The 9,660-nt window shown below is 42.7% G+C and overlaps 1 protein-coding gene across 1 annotated transcript in view; it reads left to right on the top strand.

Annotated features, from left to right (window-relative positions):
- The first annotated feature begins 3,927 nt into the window (after positions 1–3,927).
- The window catches only part of LONRF2 (LON peptidase N-terminal domain and ring finger 2), a 39,929-nt gene continuing 34,196 nt past the window's right edge, over positions 3,928–9,660 (top strand). The window contains exon 1 of the mRNA XM_033239038.1: positions 3,928–4,606. Within this exon, the coding sequence (XP_033094929.1) occupies positions 3,928–4,606 (679 nt within the window). The remainder of the gene's footprint in view (positions 4,607–9,660) is intronic.

Below are 9,660 nucleotides of genomic sequence, written 5' to 3'. Positions count from 1 at the left end.
GTCTCGAACTCCTGGGCTCAAGCAATCTGCCTGCTTTGGCCTCTCAAAGTGCTGGGATTACAGGCGTGCGCCAGTGCACCCAGCCTAAGATTTTTGTATAAATAGAATGATTTATACATATGTGCTCTACCTTGCTGTATTGTTTCACTCGGCATAATTATTTTGGATTTCATACATGTTATTTGATACATTAATAGTTCATTCCTTTTTATTTCTGAATAGTTTTCAATTGTGTAGATAAATCATAATTTGTTCATTCACCCGATGATAGACATTTGAATTATTTCTAGCTTGGGGCTGTTACAAGTAAAGCTGCTATGAAGATTCATGTAGAAGTGTTTGAATGGACATATGCTTTTATTTCTTTTGGATAAATACCTAGAAGTGGAATGGGTGGTTAATAAGTATACCGTTAACATTTTAAGAAACTGCCAAACTGTAGTCCAAAGTGGCTGCACCATGGTACACTCCCACTGGCGGTGTGTGAGAGTTCTGCACGCACCCTGTGTTTGCCAGCACTCAGCATGGTCAGTCTTTTTAATCACAGACATTCTACTAGGTGCACAGTACTAGCTGCCTGGGGTTTCATTTGCATTTCTCCAGTGACTCATAATGCTGAGCATATTTTCATGTGCTTATTTGCCATCAATATGTCTTCTGCAATGAAATAACTGTTGAAATCTTCCACTCACCTTTCAATTCAGTTCTGCATTTTCTTATTGAGTTCTTAGAGTTCTTTATCTATTTTTGGTTCGTATTTTATCAGCTATGTGATCTGCAAATATTTTCTCCTAGTGTGCAGCATGTCTTAGCAGTGTCTTTTAAACAGGAGAAGTTCTCAATTGGATCCAATGTATTGATTTATCAGTGTCCTAGAAGGAGTACTTTTAAATTGAGATTTGTTTTATGGCTCTAAGATGTTCTATATTGGTAAATGTCTCATATGCACTTGAAAAGAATGAGTATTCTGCTATTGTTGGAGACGTGTTCTATAAATATCAATCAGATTCAGTTGGTTTGTAGAATTGCTCAAGTCTTCTATATCCTTACTGATTTTCAGTATACTTGTATTCATTGTTGAAAGAGGGGTGTTTTATTTTTAAGTTCTGGGGTACCTGTGCAGGATGTGCAGGTTTGTTACCTATGTAACATGTGTCATGGTGGTGTACTGCACCTATCAAACCATCACCTAGGTTTTAAGCCCAGAATGAATTAGCTATTTTTCTTTGTGCTCTCCCTCCCCCGATCCCACCCTGACAGGCCCCAGTGTGTGTTGTTCTCCTCCCTGTGTCCATGTGTTCTCATTGTTCAGTTCCTACTTGTAAGTGAGACCATGTGGTGTCTGGTTTTCTGTTCCTGTGTTAGTTTGCTGAGGATAATGGCTTCCAGCTCCATCCATATCCTTACAAAGGACATGATCTTGTTCTTTTTAATGGTGAAAAAGGGATATTTAAATATCCAACTATAATTATTAATTTACCTATTTCACCTTACAGTTCTATCAGTTTTTGCTTCAAATATTTTAAAGCTCTGTTATTGGGAACACCCATGGTTAGGACTGTTGTCCTCTTGACCAGCTAACACCTTTATCATTATGAAATGACCATCCTTTCTCCTAGCAATGTTCTTGAGTATGTAATCGACTTTGTCAGATATCAATATAGTCACTCTAGATTTATTTTGGTTAGAGTTAACTAGAACATCTTTTTCCATCCTTTTACCTTTACCTTATTTGTATAAAGGGTTTTTTTTCCCCCGCCTGTAGGCAGCATATATCTGGGCCTTCCTTTTGACAATCTTTGCCTTTTAATTATGGTATTTACACAATATTTAGTGACCATTAACCGATCTAGTTGAGTTTAAACCTGCCATCTTGCTATTTGCTCTATCTAATCGTTTCCTTCTTCTCTTTTTATGCCTTCTTTTGGATTCATAGAGTTTTGTTTTTTTTTTTAACAATTTCATTTCATCTCTATAAGTTTTTAAACTATAGCTCTTTGTGTTATTTAGGAGGTTGCTTTCGGGTTTAGAGTACACATCCTCAGCTCATTACAGTCTTTCTTAAGGTGACATTATACCATTTCACATATAGCATTAGAACCTTACAACAGCATCCTGCCATTTCTCTTCTACCTGGCTTTGTGTTATTTTTGTAATACATTTTATTTCTACATGTTATAAACTTCACAACACACTAATATTTTTGCTTTAAACATTTCTTGCTCTCAGCAGGCATACCTCCGGCAAGCATACCTTCTTTCTGTTCTCTTGCTAGAAATTTGTCTAAAATAAGAACAATAGGATCTGAGATCATAAGGTTTCATAATCTTTACTGTATGGTCTGTGCTCTGAAGCCTTTTCCCCATTGCTTCCTGATTGTTGTGAATTTGATGGATAAATCACCTTCAAATATAAGTGAATTGTTATTTTATAAAGAAAGCAGATAAAAATCCAAACAGTGATTGAAAAAGTGAATTTGAAATAATTCAGTAATGAAAAAGAGACCCAAACAGTAGACTGTTATCAATTAAATTAAGTAGACAGCTGGGGGAAATCCTTCATGGAAAGGGAAGGGGGTACTCTGCATTTATTTATTGTAGAACTAGCGGGCTGGCCAAAAGTTGCCTCTTTTTCCCTTTTAGGAACTGGTCTAAAATGTTCTCTCACTTAATGAGGCATTTCTCCTTTCGCAAAGCCAGATGTGGTAGAGGTATTTTATATTTTCTTTAGCCAGCAGTTTTAGATGTAGAAAAACCTCTCCAATCTTTAAAAAAATTTCTTCTTGAAATATGAACAGTAGTATGAATTCTAAAATATCATAATGCATTTTATTGTATTCAAATACACAGGATAAAACAGATACTGTGACAACAGGAAGAAGGGAGCAGGCTATACAGGAGAAATATAAGGAGAAATATATCGGCTCTATAGGAGAAATTCTGAACCCAGTTAATGCGCACGGAGGATTTTAATTTAATCCTTCCTTGTACACCAACGGAGCGTTTAACTCCCTCTCCCCAGCAACTTAACGTCTGCAGTACTCCATGTTAGGGTGCACTTTCTATTTCTATTCTAATTCTATTAATTAGAATTCTATTTCTAATTCTATTTCTGCTTCCTAATCAAGGGCACAATACAATTCTCCATTTCTCAAATCCCTCCCTCCTGGCATCTGGTTTTCTTGGCCCTCCACGTTCTCTGTTAAAATGAGTTCTCAAAGGCCTCAGCCTAGAGTTTCCTTAACTGAAGCTCGCTGAGGCGGGGCCTCGGGGTGCCCACTTCAGTCTCCCCAGTCATTTAGGACAATTTCCTAAGTCGAAGCTAGAGATGCGTGATGCGTTTGGTGACTTTTCCTGGGTTCGCGCTTAAGCAGAGCCACAGGTTGTGGGGGCGACCAGGCCTCTGGGGAAGAGCAGGTGCCGCGGAGCCCGCGCGCCAGCAGCCCTCGGCCAAGGCCACCTGTTCTCAGGGCCCCGGCACCTCCGTAGGGAGGCCGCGGGCAGGGGACGCGCGCGCAGTCGCGCAGGGGCCCCCAGGCGAGGGTGTGGGGGAAGCAGCGCAGAAGACGCGGACCTGGAGCGCGGTCACCGCGTTCCCGCAGCGACCTGAGTTACCTAAGCCCGCGGGACTGGGAGGCCGCCGCGCGTGGGCAGGGGCTCAGGTTGCGCCCGGGTGCCTGTCCCGGCCCCCGCCCCGGAACGGTTGCAGCCCTGCGGGGCTCGCCGCCCACGCCGCGCTGAGGACGCTGCCCGAGCCAGGCGCCCGCCCCCGCCCGCGGTCTCAGCCGCTCGCAGCGCGCCGCCCCCAGCAGCGCGTGGCTGCTGGCGAAGGCTGAGACCGCGCTCCCGCAGACCAGTTCCCAGCAGCAGCGCATCCTCCCTGCTCCGCGCCTTCGCTCCGGACCCGCGTCGTCGCAGCCCCGCGGTGATGAGCCCCGAGCCGGTCCCGCCGCCGCCGCCGCCCCAGTGTCCCGGCTGCGATCGCGCGGAGCCGATCGTCCAGCGCTTAGAGGAGGGCGACGAGGCCTTCCGCGCGGGCGAGTACGAGATGGCAGCAGAGCTCTTCCGCTCCATGCTAGCCGGGCTGGCGCAGCCGGACCGCGGCCTGTGCCTGAGGCTGGGGGACGCGCTGGCCCGCGCCGGCCGCCTTCCGGAGGCCCTGGGCGCGTTCCGCGGCGCCGCGCGACTCGGGGCGCTGCGGCCAGAGGAGCTGGAGGAGCTGGCGGGCGGCCTGGTGCGCGCCGTGGGCCTGCGCGAGCGGCCGCTGTCCGCGGAGAACCCGGGCGGCGAGCCCGAGGCGCCGGGCGAGGGAGGGCCGGCCCCGGCGCCCCGCGCGCCCCGCGACCTGCTCGGCTGCCCGCGCTGCCGGCGGTTGCTGCACAAGCCGGTGACGCTGCCCTGCGGGCTCACAGTCTGCAAGCGCTGCGTGGAGCCGGGGCCCGCGCGGCCGCAGGCGCGGCGCGTGAACGTGGTGCTGAGCGGCCTGCTGGAGAAGTGCTTCCCGGCCGAGTGCAGGCTGCGCAGGTTGGCGGGCCAGGCGCGTAGCCTGCAGCGCCAGCAGCAGCCCGAGGCCGCGCTGCTCAGGTGCGACCAGGCGCTGGATCTCGGTGAGTCCGGGGAGGGTACGCCTCCCCTGCACCTGTCGGGCCCAGCAGCGGGGTGGGGAGCTGACCGGTGGGCCAGACAGGTTTTGGGCTTTCGAATGCATTGTCCAGGCTTAGGGGTCACTTTGCTTCCTAACCATGGGAAGGTGAAAGGTGGGGGCGGACACACCCTGTAGCCAGGAGAGGCCACCTGCACCCCACTGGTTTTGTCTTTTCCAGGGTGCTGGTAAGTTTCCCGCGGCCCCCGGAGCAGCTCTGTAATGTTCTGTAATTGCCTTTTGGCACCTTCTGCGTTGTTGAGGAGTGGGGAGGATGACGAAATATTTTTGCTCATCCTGAGGGAAAATGCACATAACTGACACACTAGAGGCGCGGAACGGGGTGCCTTGTACTGGGGCAGGATTTGCTTTGGGTTTCAGCTAATATAGCCAGGAAGGAACCCCCTCCACTCTGCTGTCATCACGTCACGCGCTCCGGCTCTAGCCTGCTCTCTGTCTCAGAGGCCATCATTAGATGTCATGGCGTATTTAACTTACAAGATAGTTACACTGACTAGTGTGTGTAGTTTTTAATTATTCATTCAGTCATTCCCTGATTTATCTGAGGCCTAAGGCCAGCAACAGGCACTCTCCTGCCTTCACCCAACCACCACCTGTTAACATTACTTAACTGAAAGGAAGACCAAACTTCTGTCATCGTTTTGGCTTTTGACATATGAGTATGTGCTCTGTTGGCAGTTGTTTGGGGCAGTGTGAGGAGGACGGTTTGCTTTCTCGTTTCACCGGTTTTATAATAGGGTGATTTAAAGCACTAGCCGAGAAGACTTGTTGAATCTCTTGTTACTAAAAGAATCTTCTAGCATGCTACAGTCAGTGCGCATGTTATTTTAAACTTAGGATTAAGGTTTTCCCTTTTAGAAAGCACAAATTATAAAGTGACTAGCATCCAATTTTGTCTTGCAAAAAAAAAAATTAATAATTGAACAAGTGCTCAATATCTGTATCTAAATTGGGATGTTCTCTGCTGGAATAGAGCACTTAACTCAGCTTTTCTAACAAGTATTCTGTAGTTTTTGCAACCAACATATCCATACTTTAAGGCATGTTTTTTAGTTTTCTACTAATTTAGGTATTGTTGGTGTTAGAGCAGCACTACCCGATAGAACTGCTGTGTAAGCCACACATATTTGGAATTTTCTTGTAGTTACATTGAAAGGGTGAAAAAAGCAGGTGAAATTTATTTTAGCAATTTTTAACCCTATGCATTCGAAATATTATTTCAACATGCCTTCAATCTTAAAAAATAATTGAGATTTTACTTTTTAAAACTAAGCCTTTGAAATTCATTGTATATTTTGCATTTACTGCACTACTCAAATTCCAACACCAAATTTTCATTGGAAATACTTCATCTATATTTAGATGTTGGAGAAGATGTAGAAAAATGAAAACTGTGATATTTATATGCTGCTGAAGGGACTGCAAATTATACCCCTGAAAAATATTTGGTAGTATCTGCAGATGCTAAGCCTGTCGTTGGCCAAATAGTTTCAAAGAGGTATATGCATGTGTGTCCCCAAAAGAATGTGCAAGTAAGTACAAGAGTGTATGTCATTGTTAGAGACACCCCAAAGGTGCACACAACCCAAATGCCCAGTAAGAGCAGAAGGGGTGAATATATGATTATGTTTTCATAGCATACTATACAGAAGGAAAATAAATCAACTACAGTTACAAACTACAATGTGGACAAGTCTCGCAAACATAATGTTAAGTGGAAGAAGTCAGACTCAAGCATTTTTACTATATGATCCTATTTATCTGTAAGTCCAAACAGACAAAGTTACTGTAGGATGTTAGAAGTAAGGACAGTGTTTACCTTGGGTGGATGAAAGGGGAATAGTGATTGTGAGGAAGTATGAGAGGGATCTGTGGGATAGTGGATGTTCTGTTTCTTGATTTAGGGGATGGATACACAAGTGTGTTCACTTTGCAACAGTTCATTGCACTATATACTTATATTTTTAGCTTTTCTATGTGTATATTAGACCTAGTTTAAAGGTTTTTAAAATAGACTATTTCAGTAAATTCATATGAGAACTTATATAGAATGTATTCATTTTTCTATTCAAAGATTAGCTTAAAATTTTATGAAAACATTTAATTTCCAAATAAATTAGCCCTTTTAAAGAGGTTTTGATATAGTAAAAAAAAAAAAAAAAAAGTTCACAGATGTTTGGAATCAGAAATACCTGTGTTTAGATCCAAGCTCTGACTTTTTTTTTTTTTTTAGATGGAGTTTTGCTCTGTCACCAGGCTGGAGTGTAGTGGCACGGCTGTACAACCTCCACCTCCCTGGTTCAAGCAATTCTCCTGCCTCAGCCTCCCTAGCAGCTGGGATTACGGGCACGCAGCACCACACCCAGCTAATTTTTGTATTTTTAGTAAAGATGGGGTTTCACCATGTTGGCTATGATGGTCTCGATCTCCTGACCTTGTGATCTGCCCTCCTCAGCCTCCCAAAGTGCTGGGATATCAGGCGTGAGCCACCACGCCTGGCTTTTTCTTTTTCTTTGAGATAAGGTCTCGCTGTCACCCAGGCTGGACTGCAGTGATATGATCTCAGCTCACTGCAACCTCTGCCTCCTGGGGTCAAGAGTGATTCCCGTGCCTCAGCCTCTCAGGTAACTGGGATTACAGGCATGCACCACCATACATCGTGTTTTTTTTTGTGTGTTTTTAGTAGAGACGTGTTTCACTATGTTGTCCAGGCTGATCTCCAACTCCTGTCCTCAAGTGATCTGCCCACTTCAGCCTCCCAAAGTGCCAGGATTATAGGCATAAGCCACCACACCTGACTTCTGACACTTATTTATTATGTGACCTTAGCCAAGTGTGGTGGTCATTAGTGCTAGTCTATCTCTATACCTTCCCCAAACAAGGTAGGATTGCACTTCCTGGTCCACTTGTGATTAGGTGAAGCCATGTGACTACTTTTGGTCAGTAAGTTATGAGTAGAATTTAAAATAACTAGTACGTATGTAAGAGGTAAATAAATGTATGAAAATATAAAGCATTCAGAAGACAGTTGTCTATAAAAAAGAACCAAGTGAGTATTCTGGAAATTCAAAATATAATATCTGAAGTTGAGAATTAATTAGATTTGTTACAAACCAGATGGCACACATCAGAAGTTGGAATGAGAAAACTCAGAAGCAAGTCAACAGAAAATATCCAAACTGAATCACAGAAGAAGAATAAAAGAGAGTGTGAGAGTTATGTGAGACACAGACAGAAGTTCCAACATCTAGGAAATTCCTGGAAGAGGAGAGAGGGGAAAGGCAAGAGAAATATTTAAAGAAAAAAGTAATTGAGAATTTTCCAAATCTGATGAGAAACTTTAAATCACTGAATCAAAAAGTTCACTAAGCCCAACAGGGTGGACACAAGTGCACACACAAACATACATACAAAACCCATCCTAGTGCATTGTAGTCAAGTTCCTGAAAACCAAAGATAAAGAGAATCTAAATGCAGTTAGGGAAGACAGGACATTGTTCCTTCGAAGGAATCATAGAGTTCCTTCGAAGGAATCATAGAAGACTGACAGTTGACTTTTAGACAAAATTATTAAAGCTAGAAGATAATGGAATAACGTCTTTAAAGTACTGAAACAAAAAACAAAACCTAGCTGGAATTCATTACCCAGCTGAAAATATTTTTCACAAATGAAGACAAAATCAAGGTTCTTTAAACCAAAGAAGTAACTCAAGCTAAAGTATTTTATTGCCATCAGAATTACATTTCATGATATACTGAGGGGAAGTCTTCCGGCTAAAGGAAAAGTATCCATATGGATGCATGGAACTAATGCACAGAGTAAAGAGTGCTAGAAGGTGTAACAATGTAAGACAATATTGACTATTTCAATTAACAATAATAATGTCTTGTGGTATCTGTAACATACATAAAAGTGAAGGATATGGCAACAGTACAAAGCCAGAATGGGTAAATACAGTTAAATTGTTGTATGGTTTGTATACTGTTTTGGAGGTAGTAAAAGTACTAATTTAAAGTAGACTGCTAAATCAGGTTTGCATATTCTGCTCTCTTGAGTAACCACCAATAGGAAGGTAAAATTAAAAAGCTGTGGTGAAATAGTAAAGTAATACTTGATTAACCCGAAAGAAAATGGGAAGGAAGAATAGAGCAGCAGAGAATAAGTGGGATAGCTAGAAAAGAAATAGAAAAATGGGGATTTAATTTACATTAAATGTGAAGACCTGAATTTTCCATTTAAAAACTAAATGTTGGCAGACTGGATTAAGTGAATTGTAGTTACATGCTGTTCACACACGAGGTAAACTTTAGGTGTAAGAACACAAAGAATGTTAAAATTAGGATGGCAACAGAGACTGACAAAAAAAAAAAAAAGCCTGATATGGCAAAATGACTATGAGATAAAGTATTCTTTAAGGCAAGGAATATCAGAAGAAATAAAGACATTTATGATGAATGGGTCAATTCAACAGAAAAAAATAATGTATCATAATATTCCTAAATTTTTATGCACCTAACAACAAGTGTACACACACACATGCAGAGAGAACAAAAGGAGACAACAGTGAAAGGGGAAATCATTGGAGATTTTGAGCAAAACTTTTAGTAACTGATAAAGTAAGGATTGAAAAATAGGTAACGATGTAGGTACAACATACTTCAGCACTTTGATTTAATTAATATGTGTCTACAACTACTGCAAAAAAGCCATTTAGGCTCCCTTGACCATAGGCAGAGCATTGGAGTTGGCCTGTGGTTGCGTTTGCCAACTCCTGGATTAGGCCATGAAGTCATAATAAATATTAAAAGATTGAAATCAGACTGTGTATCTTCTTTAAACACTGTGGACTTAAACTAAAATTAAATAGCAGGTAAATAGAATATCTTCAAATATTTTGAAATTAAGCAATATATTTTTATATAATGATGGGTAAAATCAATCACAGTGTAAAGTAGAAAATTTTCTAATTTTCTAGTAATTATTAGAATTTCTAATAA

The sequence above is a fragment of the Trachypithecus francoisi genome, unplaced genomic scaffold (assembly GCF_009764315.1).
Source record: "Trachypithecus francoisi isolate TF-2019V2 unplaced genomic scaffold, Tfra_2.0 Lachesis_group17, whole genome shotgun sequence".
Taxonomy (NCBI): domain Eukaryota; kingdom Metazoa; phylum Chordata; class Mammalia; order Primates; family Cercopithecidae; genus Trachypithecus; species Trachypithecus francoisi.
This window is presented reverse-complemented; position numbering and strand designations above follow the sequence as displayed.